Raw genomic sequence first — 16,702 nt, 5'->3', positions numbered from 1 at the left:
ATAACTGAAAAATTGGCAGGTAGTGGTAGTGATCATAATTTCTGCTAACTGTGCTTGGAGAAATCTCTAGACATAGTGCCGTATAAAAAGTCAAGGTCAACAGTTGCAGTTCTTCTTTCACACCAATGTAAACCATGAGTGAGTCCACTGAAGTCAGCTGAGTTCCACTGATGGAAAACCACTGTACGAGAAGAATCAGGGATACCGTATGTATTTGGGAGGAAGTACTGGTCCACATCGACTAGCTTGAAGATGGGTTATGAGTGGAAATTGGGTTTCAAACCAGCTTGTCTTCAGCATCTTAGCTGCGTACTCCAGGCAATAACAGGAGATAATTTTTGTCCTCATTTAAATACTGTGTTTTAGACCAGGAAATGCACAAACTTTTGCCCTCGTCAGAGATCATTCTACTCCTTGTGCAGTCTGATAAAAGTTCTCAAGAGAATAATGGTCCTGAGCTCCTTGAGAAGCAGTTAAAAAGGAGGTTTTCTAGAAAGCAAGATAACTCTTTACTAGAAAGTGTAATTCACTTCCATAATTCTTAACAAAAATGGCATTATGTAATTCATTTAATCATTATCTACTTCCATAGGTACCCTGCAGTATCTTGAAATCCTGCCTTTTCTTATTCCCGTCTCCTCTGTTAATGTTAGTAATGATATTGTCTTTAATGAGAGCTACAGAGTTCGCAAACCTTCCATTTATTGGGTGTTAGCTTATACATTTGCTTTCAAACCCTTGTGTTTTCCCTTCAGTAATAGATCATTCATTTTCACTTTGTTCCTCAGATTCTAAACATATCCATCATTTCCTCTAATAACTGAACAGCCATTGCCAAAAAGACAAGGAGATACTTTTTTCCAGTTCATTGTACGTGATATTCACAAAGGCTAGACTCCCTTGAAACATCAAAAGGAACTAATATTTTCTGTCTCTTACAATATCTTATGGAAGACATATGGCCAAAATCATCCCTGTGTTGTGATGTATTGTTTCCCGCAGGTAATCGAGTGCCTTCATATCATTAAAGCAGTGCTAGGCTTGGTCTACACTACTGACAGGGCCGGCACAACCCATTAGGTGACCTAGGTGGTCTCCTAGAGTGCTACCATTTGGGGAGCGGCGACAGTCGTTGTCAGTATTTCGGGGGTGGGACTTTCCGTCGCCTCTGTTGGGGGCGGCATTTTGGGACCGGGACCTTCCGCCGCCTCTGTCAGGGTCGGCATTGCGGTGGCGGGACCTTCCACCGCCTAGGGCGGCCAAAAAGCTGGCAGTGCTCTTGACTGCCAATTTATGTCGACATAACTTTGTTGCTCAGGGGTGTGGAAAATCCACATTTCTGAGTGACACAGTTATTCTGACCTAACCCCTGGTGTACACAGCACTCTGTCGATGGGAGATCTTCCTCCATCAACATAGCTACCGCCTCTCAGGCAGGTGGAGTACCTATGCCAATGGAAGATGCTCTCTCGTTTGCATAGGTAGCATCTTCACTAAGCGCTGCAGCAATGCAGCTGCAGCTCTGTAAGTGTAGACAAGCCCTGATACTCAAGACACCTGATTTCTAGTCCTGGCTCTGCCACTGGTTCATTGTATGACTGTGAGTAAGTCACTTGACTTCTGTGCTAATTAGGGATGCTAATCTCTCCTACCACGTTGAAGTTTAATGAATGTTTGTAAAGTGCTTTGAGATCCTTGGATGGAAGGTGCTAATCGAAGGGAAAAGAATTATTTTACCCAGAGTGCTCAAGAGAATTGCTGAGAGGGAGAACAATGTACACTAGAGCTTCACTAAACTTTTGTAACAGATCCTGTAAATTTAAGATTACATTTGCTGAATAGTTTGTGAATTTAGTAAACTTGGGCTGTGTTTGAAGCAAACCCTGCCAGGGCTATGTCATGATTTCATCTTGGTGGTTTAGTGGAATCAACCTGTGTTTCCAACCTGAAACCAGGCAAAACTCTGATATTTTAGCTGAGTTTTGCACATGTTTCCTGTAAAGCAAAACTGCACAGTTTCTCATAATTCTACAATGAATCAAAAGAGGACACTTGCTGAATCAAGAAAAAGGAACTTGGTAATGTGTGAAAGGAATCTGATAAAATCCATGAATTGTGCAGTTGCCAAGGTTTTACATAAGAAAATTCTTGAACTAACCTTTGTATTGACAATACTGCTGTCAGTTGTAAGGGATATGTGGGACTGATATGCTTTGATTGATTAATAACTGCGGATTTCTTCTGGCCCTCACACATTAGAAAAGCTGTCCACTTATATTTATCCCAAAATCAGATCCACCTAAGAAGTAAAGACAATAAGAAAATGATTCATGTTATGTGAAACACTTTGTCTAAGGACACACAGATCATCCAAGGTTAGGAATTCCTCTCACCAAGAATAGAAACTGAGATATAGCACGACCAGAGGGCAGCAGGAGAGTGATAGATGAGAGATATGTAAGCCCCATGATGATGAGAGCTTTATTCCCTGTAGAGGGAAGAGACTGCTACAGATTAATTAGAGCACCTGAACCAATTCAACCAATTAGAGCACCTGAAGCCAGTCACCTGTTAAACCCCCCCTGCTTCAATCAGACAGTTGGAGGAGTTGAAGCAGAGTGGTTTGGTGTTGGAGCGGAGAGCTGTTTGAAGAAGTGCTGTGGCGGGCCAGAAGACCAAGACCAAGACCCTATGTAAAGGGAAACCCAGCTTATGCAGAGCAGAGGGACTCTACAGACACAAGGGGTTGGGAGAAACTTGGCCCAAGCGGAGAGAGGGCAGGAAGCCCCACAAGCTGAAGGGCTGGAGAGAGAAGTAGCCCAGGGGAAGGAATCGCTAGTTCAAGTGGTTCACCGCTATCCCTAGGGTCTCTGGGCTGGGACCTGAAGTAGAGGGTGGGCCCGGGTCCCTCCCTCTCCACTCCTCTTTTGTGGGACAGTTGATTCCCCAGTTCAGGAGTGAGAAATGGCGCCCTGAACCCTCACAAGAGGAGAAAGCGCAGGACCCATCATAATAGTGCCAGCAATTTGCCACAAAACTGAAATAGCTAAATGAGTGTATTGTTAATCACCTAGGCAAGAATCTCTCTTAATATGCAGATGAATAAAACCTCTTTGTTCCTCTGAACCTAGCTAAAAAAAAGATCTAAGCTACCAAGTAAGGGTGAAACCCTGCTTCCTTATGTAAAGAGACCCATTGCAGATTGTGAGAGGATCAAGAGATGGGCAGGGAAGCTGCAGTTAAGTAAAATGACTGGCTGTGAGACTGAAGGTCAAATTGGACAAACTACCTTTTACCCCAAGAAATCCAAGTTGCATGTTTTCACCCCAGAGGATTAACTATACATTGTTTTCTTTGTAAATCAAACATACAGTGGATAATCTGTCTTTCACTCCAAATTAGAATCTGCACATTTGTGTACCTTCTGGTCAGATCTGTATCCTTCTAGATACGGAAAAGACTCTTGTTTGATTATAATGTGAAATGGTTAAATATAATCAAACAATGTATGGAGTATATCTTCCAAATGTAGAATATTATAAGAATTTTGTTGGTTTTTGTTGTAAATAATTGCTGCACTCTAGAAGTAATAGGAATTGTTTGGCACTAGGAAAAAGAAATATTAAAAGATATAAATCAAGGTATTACTTCAGGATATTAAGAGAAAATGCTTAAATTCCAATTGGCAGTAGAAGCTAATAATGAAATAAAATCTTTGAAAGAGATCAAACCTAAAAAGCCTCTGATAAGAAAAGGACTGAAGAAGTTTGTTATACACCCAATCCATGTACTTAATACCAGTGGAAGCAGTAAAGAAGCGGAAAGAGCTGAAAACTAAGCACTCACTTGGCATTTTTCTAATAGGAGTAAGAGGGGCCACCTTTCTATGAGCCCTGAAACTAAGGTACATAAACTAAAGACTCTCACTATGTGAAGAGTGAGAACAAAAAGCTGAACAATTTTAAATAAGACCGACACTCAAACCAGCCCCATGGAAAGGTCTCTTCCCCAACTTAGGGTTAAGCGGATAAGAAGATGTGGTGAGATTTCATTGCAAAGATTGTGGTTCTCCTTTTATTTTTTAATATAAATCACTGTAGGTTATCTTGCTGAGTCTCTCTAGTGAGACCTCAAGTAACCATATTTTAGATTTGAACACCTTTGTATGTCCAAGCAAATTGGCCCCGGAGAAATTGAAAAGAATTGTTTTAAGCAATTTCTTTTAATATTCTATACTTACCTCTTTTGTACCAATTTATTCAGACTATACTAACCACACTCTTTAAAGTGCCTTAAAGACAAGTGCATCCTTGAAAGTGTGATAAATGTGTTAGGTATTAAAGAATTGAGAATTGATGTTTATAAGTAAATGTAATAAGAAATCTTGGTAATTTGGATTGTTCCGTGATATAACTGCTGAACCTCAACTCCAGGCTGTGATGATTGTGTGCAAGGCTGTAATGTGTATGTAGTACACATGGTTGTGTCTGCCTTTCAATGGAGAACTGTTGATTATATATTAATGTGATTTTGGGAGAATTAATACAGTAACTCCTCACATAATGTTGTAATTATGTTCCTGAAAAATGCAACTTTAAGTGAAATGATGTTAAACCAATCCAATTTTCCCATAAGATTTAATATAAATGTGGGGGATTAGGTTCCAAGGAGTCTGTTTTTGAAGTTTTGGGGGGTTTTTTTTTTGGTTTTTTTTTTTTTTTGAAGAATTGCAACTTTGAGGTCTGTTATTGAGTGAACAGAGAGAGTGAAGTGTTCTCCTACTGGTTTTTGAATGTTATGATTCCTGATGTCAGATTTGTGTCCATTTATTCTTTTGCATAGAAACTGTCCGGATGTGGTTAGGTCCTATGATAGTGTCCCTTGAATAGATATGTGCACACAGTTGGCACCGGGGTTTGTAGCAGGGTTTGGTTCTTGGGTTGGTGTTCTTGTGGTGTGATGTGTAGTTGCTGGTGAGTATTTGCTTCAGGCTGGGGAGCTGTCTGTAAGCAAGGACTGGCCTATCTCCCAAGATCTGTGAGATTGAGGGATCATCCTTCAGGATAGATTGTAGATCCTTGATGATGCGCTGGAGAGGTTTTAGTTGGGGGCTGTAGGTGATGGCTAGTGGCATTCTGTTACTTTCTTTGTTGGGCCAGACTTGTAGTAGGTGACTTCTTGGTACACTTCTGGCTCTGTCAATCTGTTATCATAACATTCAAAAACCAGTAGGAGAACACTTCAATCTCTCTGGTCACTCAGTTACAGACTTCAGAGTCGCAATTCTTCAACAAAAAAACTTTAAAAACAGACTCCAACCTGAAGCTGCAGAAATGGAATTAATTTGCAAACTAGATACCATCAGATTAGGCCTGAATAAAGATTCGGAGTGGTTGGGTCATTACAAAACCTAAACTTAATTTCCCCAATACTAATTTCTCCCTACTGTTACTCACACCTTCTTGTCAACTGTCTGTAATGGGTCAATCTCTTACTACTTCAAAAGTTATTTCTCCTCCTTTGGTATCCTGCTATTAATTGATTTATCTCATTAGACTGACTTAACACTTGGTAAAGCAACCCACATTCTTTCATGTATTTATACCTGTTCCTGTGTCTTTTACTTCATATAGCTGATGAAGTGGGTTCTAGCCCATGAAAGCTTATGCCCATATAAATTTGTTAGTCTTTAAGGTGCCACAAGAACTCCTTGGTTTTTTTTTTTGTTTTTTTACAAGTAACTGTGTTAACCCCCCAAGTATCTTAGCTGCTAATATTAGTACAGTGAAACCCCACTATAACGCGACCTTTGGGGTCCAAAAAGTCCCATTGCGCTAAATGCGGGGTCGCGGTATAGGGAGGTTCCAAATCAATCAGTTGAGATGCACCGCCTAGTGCCCCCAGCTTCTCTTCAGTTTCAAAAGGAGCCACAGCTCCCCGCCTGCCGGGGACAGAGAGCACGGGCGCCTGCAGCCCCGGAGTTCTCTGTCCCCGGCAGGTGGGGGGCCATGGCTTCCCTCCAGCTTCAAGAGGAGCAGCGGCTCCCCGCCTGCCAGGGACAGAGAACTCCGGGGCTGCGGGCGCCGGTGCTCTCTGTCCCCGGCAGGTGCGGGGCCGCGGCTTCCCTCTGGCTTCAAGAGGAGCCGCGGCATCCCGCCTGCCGGAGACAGAGAGCACTGGCGCCCGCAGCCTCGGAATTCTCTGTCCCCAGCAGGTGCGGGGCCACGGCTTCTCTCCCCTGCCGTGATGTTGGGGACCATTGGTACAGTATCATACTGTATTATACTATACCTTAAAGGGGAGCCAACCTGCGATCGCGTTATATGCGATTTTGCGTTATGGCGGGGCACGTTATGGTGGGGTTGGACTGTACTTCTTGCCTGTAGAACAATGTATTTAAATATGAAGACTGTCTAAATAGTTGTAGGTTACTGGGCATTATGTAGTCATATGACCTTTATATAACACCTTATAAAGCAATATGGTGTATTTTTAAGTACTTTTCTCCTAGCCAGTAAAACCAGTTTAATACATGCATTGATTGCAGGCATTATTTTCTAATTACCTGGAATAATCTGGTTAATTATCGCTTGCCTGTGTTAGTCTAAAGTCTGCTGCCCATATGCATCTGATTAAAGCAGACAGATTCAGTGGGAGTTTGATTGGGCTTTAGACCTAAATGATTTATACCTACATTGGGGAAACTTGCTTCACCTTTGGCTTTTCACAGTATTTTGGATTATAGGGACAAATTCTGGTTTGTTACACTAGTGGAAATCTGAAGTATTCTCTGGGTTTACACTGGACCTGTTTTGTTAAATCTCCTGATTTCATTTATGCTTAGAATATTTACACTTTAAAGAGGGAAAGGGCAACAGCAGTAATAACATTCCTTTGTGAAAAGGTTACTCCATTTAACCCACAGACCCAACAAACAAATGTCCCCTTCCCTTCCTCTACCATATGCATAAATCATTAGATATAAGAACATGTTGCAATGCTCGTTTTAAATTCAGTTAGAAACAATTTGTAGCTGTATTAATACACATCACTTGTAATGGCTTTTAATCCCAAAGAGATCTGGCACAGAGCCTTTTTGGTGGTTGTCATGTAAATAAAAATTGAATTTCTGCCTGAAAGCATGTGGGGCTGCTGCGGTTGCTTCAGGATTTTATCAGTAATCAACTTGGAACAGGCATGAAATCATGACTGATGTAGAGAACCTAGATAAGGAAGTTTGTTTACTACTTCTCAGAACACAAGAACTAGTGGTCACCAAGTGAAATTAATAGGCAGCAGGTTTAAAACAAATAAAAGGAATTATTTCTTCATGCAACGCACAGTCAACCTGTGGAACTCCTTGCCAGAGGATATTGTGAAGGCCAAGACCATAACAGGGTTAAAAAAAGAACTAGATAAATTCATGGAGGATAGGTCAATCAATGGCTATTAGCCAGGATGGGCAGGAATGGTGTCCCTAGCCTCTGTTTGCCAGAAGCTGGGAATGAGCAAGGGGATAGATCTCTTGATGATTACCAGTTCTTTTCATTCCCTCTGGAGCACCTGGTACTGGCCACTGTCCGAAGACAGGATACTGGGCTAGATGGACCTTTGGTCTGATCTGGTAAGGCCGTTCTTATGATCAAAAGGGAAGGAAAAAACAAATAAAAATACCCCAAAAGGAATCAAAGCAAGACTCTGTCCTTGACTCACTCTTCTCTAATGCCTTTTCTCTAGGTGACTTCATCAGCTCATATAACATAGCCCATGTCTGCATACAGGCACTGTAGTAGCATACCTATGAGCAATATAGCTATGTTTTCCTAAATTTTAAGTGTAGACCCCATGGGTTCAACTGCTGTCTCTACACTGATGAGTCACAAATCTATCATCTCCCTGCTTCTGCTTCTGCTCCTGCTCCTGCAGTTTGGCCTGGCACTCTGTTGTCTTCTCCAACAAGCCTCTCCATTGACAACTTAACATTTCCAAAACTGAGCTCCTTTTCTTGCTCCAGACTCCCCTCTTTTCTCCATAACTTTAGAAAACACCACTATCTTCCTTGTCACACAGCTGCCTGAGCTGCCCCAGAGCCAGGTCCACTGGCCACTGCAAAAGTCACGGAGATCACAGAAAGTCACAGAATCCATGACTTCCATGACCTCTGTGGCAAACTCACAGCTTTACCCATGGTGTAAAGTGATATTGCGTATTTGCATTGTAAACCTCTGTAATTGTGTAACTCACCAAACAGGAAAAGAAGCATTAATGAACATAAACGGCTTGTCCTGCATATAAGATGACCCAATGAAGATCAGTGAGGTATTATGTAGCATCAAAGGAGAGAGGACCTGTTGATTGTATTCCTAACTCCCCCCAGGAAGGGGAGACCTATGCATGAATTCATCTCATCAGTTTAGATTCTGGACTGGAGGGGATAAAAATTTATCACAAAGAGAAACTGAATCTGTTTTATGCTGTCTGGACTCCAGGGGGCAAAGATTCCTAAACAAAAGCAAAAAGATTCCCATGCTTCCTGGCATGGGTTAGGCCTGAAAGACATTTTGGATTGACAGATTACTACAAATCTATCACCTTTTGAATCACAGACTGAAACTCATTTGTGTGTATATATGCTTGCTTGCTTTAACCTGTAAATACCTCTCTCATTTCGTTTTTCCTCGTTATTAAACCTTTAGTGAGTTTGTTACAGGATTGTCTACAAGCACTGTCTTTAGTGTGAAATGTAAGGTACAAATTGACCTAGGGTACGAGACGGGTCTCCTGGGACTGGGAGCAACCTGAATATTTTGTGATCTTTGGTGTAAGTGACCATTTATCACTAAGTCCAGCATGTCTGGGTGGTAATATAGACTGGAGTGTCTGTGACTCCATTGCAAGACTGGTACAGTGCCTCAGGAGTTCATATTTGTTACTGGGTTGGTGAAATCTAATTATAGAACATACCATGAGCTTGAGGTGTCTGCTCTGCTTTTGGTTAGCACTCTCGGTTGTGAGCTACTGCAGACAGCATGACGCTGTTCTTTGAATTCCTGCAGTTAGCTCTCCCTTCTCCACCAAATCAAATACTAGTTTCTAGCCCTTGCCTTTACGACCATTCACAAATCAGCTGCTCCTGGCTTATCTGTTCTGGTACCTTTTTTTTTTTTTTTTTTTTACCAGACTTAATTGTCTTTTTTATCCACCTCTGTAAAATAGGGGCACCCTATAATTTATGTACAGTAGCCTGTTGTGTACAAAATCCTTTTAATCGCTTTTTCTCTTTGCTCATATAAATAAAGACCATCACTGTTTAAGCCATCAGACATTCTTTAGTTTTAGGGAGATGTTTTTGTCCTCTGTTTTCCAGGCTTTTAAAATCTTCTGTGGTAAAGATATGTAGTTAGACATTGTTATCAGTCCAAGTAAGTCATCTTCTGCCCAGTTTCTTGTTTCAATGTTTTAAATATTTGCTGTATCAGCAATTCCATCCAGTACTTTAATTATTCCAGATGACTCAAAACATGCTGGACTTAGCTCATTAGGTTTTGATGGAGCTGAATAAAAATTCTCCAACCAAATAAAGTAGTAATCCATGGAAACAGATCAGCCAATTGCATTTGTGTATTGGACTAATCGCTGATATTTGGTAACACAAAGCTCATAACAACAACGAAAAGGGTAAGATTAGACTTTAGATGATCAGATGTTTCAGAAAAATGTAAAATTACCAAAATTCTATTCCCTATTAACATGACGAGATGGTTTTCCTACTCTAGGTCTAAGAGGAAGGTCCTGTATCTCAGATGTGATGTGTTAACTCTTAGCAAATGCTGATTCCTTAATAGTGACTGCTGTGCATTCAAGACATGCACAGAAATGGTCCTAGTAAGCAATACTCTAAATATATTTTACATCCCTTCCATACAATCCGATGTAGGGTAGACATCCCTCTGAAAACTAACCTAACTGCTTTTAAAACTTACTGTAAAATGGCTGGAAATTGATGGTTGAGCATGATATCAAGGTACCATCACTAAAGAGTTCTCAATCTGGGGATCACAAACAGGTGTTGTTGGATCATGACCTTCCAGCACTTCATATTTCACTTAAATGGCTATAGATCCCTGCTAGATAGAAGAGTGATCTGAGAATGGCAAAGGGGGTTGCCATAGGGGAAAGGATGAAAACTGCTGCTATAATTCTTGCTGATAATGTTGCCCACACTGGTGTTTAACACTCCCAGAAAGCTCTCCTATATTCAGTGAGATCAGAGACCTTTAAATGCGGCCCTGATTGGGGGAAGATGGGGATGAGGTAAGGGTGTGGAGTAGGAGAAAACTGATAACTCAAAAAACATTTTTCTTAAATCTTCCCATAACACCTTTAAAGAACCTGCCAGGAAAGAGACCAATATGTTGATTTAAACTCAAAGTGAAATGAATCTGCTTGTTACAGTCTTAAAATCAAAACATGATTCATAAATGTGTTATCTTCTGATCTGTATTTCTGGAATGATTATTATTGTTCAGGTGACAATTATTTATTTTAATTAAAGTTGTTACATATTTCCTTTGAACTGGGAGTAATCATGCAAGATGATTGCAACCTTTTCCATATTGGAACCGCATGTACAAAAAGAAGTTTTGCCTCCCTAACATAGCCAGGAAGAAAGCCTTGGTTGTGACTCTTCCCTGGATTGCAAACTCATTACTTATGGTATGTAGCAAGTTCCAGACAGGATTTGAGTACTTTTCAAAAGCAGATGGGTGGTATTATCTCCATTTCACAGATGAGAAAGCTGAGGCACAAGACAGGTTTAAGTGACCTTTGGTGGTTCACAGGCTGGGTTAGATATGGAGAAGCATCCACCTATTCAGATATTCATTCAAACTACCCGATTCTCTTAAGTCTGCAAAACAGGGCTGGAAAATGAGCCAATCTTTCTCTTAGGATTTCCAGCATGTCCAGTCCTGCTTGGAAATTCCATTGGAACAGCCATTGTCTCTATTTTGTTACTTTTCATTTTGATGCTGAATGGGATCCACAAGTGAAAAAATGTCCCTGAATCTTCCTCCATCTTAAAAAAGATTTGGCATGAGTGCTGTTTTAGACATAGGTGGCATTACAGGGGAAATGTTTTTATGTCTGAACCAGCTTGCACATCACTCCTCTGGGTTTAGAATTATGATTTAATAATACATGGCCTAGTTAAGTAGGTGTCACATAGCCTTTAGCTTCCTGCCTACAGTGTCAGCGATTACATGATAATTAACTACTTGATAATGCTGAAACTTAGTATCTCTGCTATTTTATTATTCACGATTTTTAATATCCTAACCAGGACTAATCCATACTATGGATAGAGGGTTTCCAGATAACAGATCTAGAAAAATAGTCTTATCTCTAAATGGGTTTTGCTGCTCTTTTGCCTTTTCTAATGTAATTGTGAATGTTCATATACTCTATGTAAAGTGTAATTATTTTATTTTATCTGTTCTTTAACTCTTTTGTTTACCCTGCTGTGCTCTTGGCCTAAGTTATATCTTGTGTCAATGAGTTCCATGTGTTAATTATTGTGTAAAAGAAATGTTTTGACTGTAGTAGATTTTGCTGTATACTATAGTTCATTTTTTTTCTGCATCACTGTTATATGATGAAATCAGCACTCTCCCTTGGTTTGTGATGTATTTGTTGACTCACATACCTTAATGTGGTATAGTCTGGCCTTGAACTTTACAAGGAATTCCTATTAACCCCTTAGTTGCTCATATAAATCCATGTTCTTCAGAGTGGCAAATCTACGGCCCTGTGCTATACATCTATTAATTTTTTTAGTATTCCCATATAGCACAGCATGTAAACGTATGGGCCCTGAATGTGCACTTGTGGTGGAGCTAAGGTTGTTAAGAAGAACATTGATGCAGCTTTGAGAAACTACTGTGCTGTGTCAGAAGGGATTCCTCTTACTTATCTCATGCAGAGGTTACTGTGAAATCAGTTTGTAGAATACAATTTTGTGTTTAATAATACCTGGCTTTACTAACATTTTAATTTTTGACAAAAATATAAGAAAGAAGAACATTTTAACACTCAGAGTAATAGCATTACTTAGTGTAAGTAGATTAGGGTAACTCAAAGGAGAGAGGTGATCTGGCCAACATCTAGAAAAGTCTCTTCCTGAATTTTGAAGATATTACATTATCTCAGGGCTATGACCTTTATTGCATTTTTTGGTTTTGTGTTTTCCATTTGACTTTAGAATTGGTTTTGATACCATTAGCTCACTGTGACATTCAAAAGAGCCAGTTGCAGCAGAAACATAATTACATTACAATTGTGGATTTCTGTTTGATCACACAAACTCAAAAGAACATTCTGGCACTCAAAAACCACTTCATGGATGGAACATGAACCACTGCTCAGAGTAAATGAGTTTTTCCTCTTGCACTGACCATTTATAGAACAAGATTTCTGTGGAGTGTTCTGAGGTACTATAATGATAATACATTGATCTTCATTTGGGATAGAAAGAGTATGAGTTAAAAAGTAAATAATAATAATAGAAAATAATGAAAATTATAAAACTAAAAGGTAAGGTACATCTAAGAAGATAAGAAATAAAAGCAATGCAAGTTGCCGGGGGTTCGTATAAAAAGAAACACAAGGAAAAGCCATGAGAGTTAAAGTGAAAATAGGAATAAATATATGATCTCATTCATAAATATATGAATGTATTGCTTCCTTCCTTTGCCACTCTGTCCATATAGACCATGATTCTGCATGCCATTCTGTGCAAATGGGATTAAAGTATATATATGTATATTATAGTTCAATGCATGGCACTGGGATTTGCCTTCTCAGAACAGTTTACAGGATGGGGACACTAAATTGTAAGCTTTCTGGGAGAGTTTTATTTTGTGTCTTTAAAGTGCCAGCAAACTTTTGTGGGGCTGGTAGAAAGAATAAATGGTAATCTTATTAATCAATTCTTAAACCTCTTGCTTGCTTTTTATTTATTAAGGATCAGGAAGGAACAGGTAGATTCTCTGATAATTAGAAGATGGCTGATTGTACTCCTTCCCATAAAAGAGCCAGTTTTGTTTTTTTACATTGGTTTGTAACAAATATTCTCATTGAAACTTTTGTTCCCTTTCCTCTAGGTGGTCATTGTTTCTCCTGGGGATGGAATGAACATGGGATGTGTGGTGATGGCACAGAAGCAAATGTTTATGCCCCGAAGCCAATCGTAGCTCTTGGTTCTGCAAAACCATTCTTAATTGGATGTGGGGCAGGACACTCTATGGTTCTTTGTCAGATTCCAGGTTAGACCTTACACGCAGGAAGCCATAGCCATGTGAATTTGGACATCTTTGCATAGAGCTCTTCAGAAGCGTTGTGAGAGAATTATTTAATACTGGCATAACAACCTGATGGTACGGAAGAAAATAAGGGTTAAAAAACTCCTTTGTTCTGAACCCAGAATTTCAAAAAAATGAGCTAATGTGCTGAGAAAACTGTTTAATAAAGACAACGTTTATAAATATATTACCGGAAATTATTTCACAGGTTCTTTTCACAGGAGATGACGTTGTCCATGGGTAAAATGAATAAACATTTTACTTTGCTGCTACATAAATGAAGCAAGAAGGATTTTCTCCCCCAACATTTATGGTAACAAAATACAAAGTTCTTTTGGATGATTTTAGCAGTTGATAACAGATTTATGGCTTTTGCAGAGAAAGTGTTACTCACTGATGTAAGGGTGAGCTTAGGTGGTGTCTGAAGAAGTAGTGTGAGACTGTGAGAACACACAGGGATTGCTTGGTTGTTTTTTAAACGGTGACGAGCATTTGCAGCTCCCATTGACTTTTTTTGGAGTTGTGGGTGCCTCCTACTCTGGAAATCAAGCCATATTGCATAGACACCTGACAGCCTCTACTTAATAGGATTAAGAAGAAACTCTCTGGAATATAACTGCTTGCCGCAGGTTTTGCTGCATTTTTCTTTTAAGCACTGGATTGTGGCCGCTGTCAGACAGGATTCTGGACTTGATGGTCCACTGGTCCAGTCCAGCATGGCACTGGCAACTCCTATGTTTCCAATGCTGCTAAAAACAGGGAGTTCTCGAAATTTCACAAGATTGTTCTTATGGGATTTCCAGCCTAATATGAACACCAAATAAATCTTGGTTAAATACAGATTAGCTGTGGTTACACTTCCCAGCCCAACAAAACCTCTAATCCCTTGAAAGTTTAGAACTTGGCCAAAACAACTTGTTCTAGGCTAGTGCTTGGTATGAAAAGTTTGGGCCTAGCAGTGACTTTTGTGGGCTGAGGTGAAGGAGAGGGAATTCCATTTTTAAAAAACCTCCAACTGTTTGTGTTGAGCAGAATTAAAAAAGCTAATTTAGTGAACTCTTTTGCACACAAATATAGTGAGGAACATTAAATTGGATCTTTACCACCCACAGTAGTTAAATTTACTGTGGTATTTGAGGTATTTCACATTCTAAGTATCGGGAATACCACTGTATGATAAATATTCATTGTTAATGATGCCCACTGTTTCATTTTTCAAAGCAAGTTTATCGGGGAATGAGCCTGTCAGACTAATTGTGTTATTGAATTAGAAAAAATATTTTAAATGGGTTATTAGGAAATTGCACAGGAAAACATTCTAATGATATCATATCAGTTCAGTCCAGTTATGAAAGAGAGAATTAGGCAATACATATGGGCTGTAGGGATGGACTGTCCTTACAAATGGGAAACCTTTCATCCAAGTACATACACAAGAGAAGCTCCAGAAAGAGGATATGTATTTACAAATTTGGTTACCATGTTTAGCATACTTACAACAGGTGGACGCCCCAGCCAGCAAGCCGGAATCTTGAACCAAGTTCTTTGAATATTAACGTGATCCTGAATTATGAATTTATGTTTTCATATGTTAACATTTTATTGTAGCTTTGCCTTAATGAAAAGTTTCTTTAAAAAAAAATGGTAGCCAGGGCTCAGGAAGTAGTTTACAGGTATTTTTCTTTGCGTTTTCAATGGGAAATAAACCTGAATAAATGACTGAATAAAAGTATGAAGATGATATTCAGTAGGCTAAAGCTATTTTTAAAAATGGAGGGACAGTAAAGTGGCCCAGTGCAGCCTTAAAAAGGGGCCAGAAAAGATCCTTCTGTTTGTGAAAAATTCACTGTCCATGTACTTGGATGTATTTGCCCACAATAATGTACCATGCTGGATGTATTTACCTATGGGAATGTACCTTTTCAGCCTATAAGCTTCTGAGCTACTTCTTACTGCCTAGGCTGTTCTTCATTGGTCTTCTCCTGACTACTCTCCAGCCCCTTGTCTCTCTATTATGCACACGGGGTGATTTATTATGCCTTTTTGCAGATCCCCTTCTAAAGTTTCCATCCATTCCTATCAGGTGCCACAGACCTCCCAGCCATGTTAGTTTACCTCAGCAATCCCACCCTTCAGGGTAAGTTTGTAAGGGAGAGACCTTACTTGATCTTCTAACTTGTGTACATCCCTTAAAACTGACTGGTCTTTAAGAGGGTCCCATATTGTCCACTCATGTGGGTTATTATTTATGTGTTAGCGCTGTGATTCAGTTAAGAATTACCCATACAAATTCACAAAAGTAAATGTTATTTATTAAGTTACATAGCATTTGCTCCTTCAACCACATAAAATGGAAACACCTCAAAAGGATTGCAAAAACTCCTTTTAAACAAGTCTCCTCAGAGGTTAATTTATATTTTATTCTATAAACTAGGTTCAGTGGGGGCAAGTGACAAAAGTCCATAGATAAGTAAAAAACCCCAAAACCATGGAAACCTTGGAGAAGGGTCAGAATCGAGGGGGTAGGGGGAAGAGGGACGTGTGCCGTTATAGCAGGGATAAGGGAGAGACAAGCAAGAACATGGGGGGAAAACAAATCAGTATCTTAAATGTCTGTTTGCTAATTCAAGAAGTATGGAGAATAAGCAGAAAGAACTTGAAATGCTAGTTAATAAACACAGCTCTGACATAGTTAGAATTACACAGATTTGGTGGGATAATGTGCATGACTGGAATATTGATATAGAAGCGTACAGCTTGCTCAGGAAGGACAGGCAGGGGGAAAGGGAGGTGGTGTAGACTTATATATTAAAAATGTATACACTTGGACTGAGGTCAAGATTGAAATAGGAGACAAACTTGTTGAAAGTCTCTGCGTAAGAATAAAAGGGGTAAAAAACAAGGGTAGTGTCATGGTAGGGGTCAACTACAGACCATCTAACCAGAAAGAAGAGGTGGAGGAGGCTTTTTTAAAAAAAATAAAACTACTAACAAAATCATCCAAAGTACTTGGTGGTGATGGGAGACTTCAACTACCCAGATATCTTTTGGGAAAATATTATAGCAGGGCACAGATTTTCCAACAAGTTCTTGAAATGTATTGGAGACAATTTTTTGTTTCAGACGGTGGAGAAAGCTACCAGGGGAGAGACTGTTTTAGATTTGATTTTGACAAATAGGGAGGAACTAACTCGTAGAGAGTTTGAAAGTGGAAAGCAGCTTGGGAGAAAGTGATCATGAAATGGTAGTGCTCATGATTCTAGGGAATGGTAGAATGGAAAACAGCACAATAAACATAATAGATTTCAAGAAGACAGACTTTAGCAAACTCCAGGGGTTGGTAG

General features: G+C 39.7%; 1 protein-coding gene across 2 annotated transcripts in view; it reads left to right on the top strand.

The window, feature by feature from the left end:
• The window catches only part of SERGEF (secretion regulating guanine nucleotide exchange factor), a 257,053-nt gene extending 243,508 nt beyond the window's left edge, over positions 1-13,545 (top strand). Inside the window, exon 11 of one of the 2 annotated variants that reach the window (XM_030560505.1) lies at positions 13,161-13,545. In XM_030560505.1, coding sequence (XP_030416365.1) covers positions 13,161-13,327 — 167 coding nt within the window. In that variant the 3' untranslated portion in view covers positions 13,328-13,545. The remainder of the gene's footprint in view (positions 1-13,160) is intronic. The other variant, XM_030560507.1, reaches the window with a different exon arrangement.
• Positions 13,546-16,702: the final 3,157 nt, after the last annotated feature.

The sequence above is a fragment of the Gopherus evgoodei genome, chromosome 4, assembly GCF_007399415.2.
Source record: "Gopherus evgoodei ecotype Sinaloan lineage chromosome 4, rGopEvg1_v1.p, whole genome shotgun sequence".
NCBI lineage: Eukaryota > Metazoa > Chordata > Testudines > Testudinidae > Gopherus > Gopherus evgoodei.
Note: the sequence above shows the minus strand (reverse complement) of the source record. Positions and strands in the feature narration are given on the sequence as shown.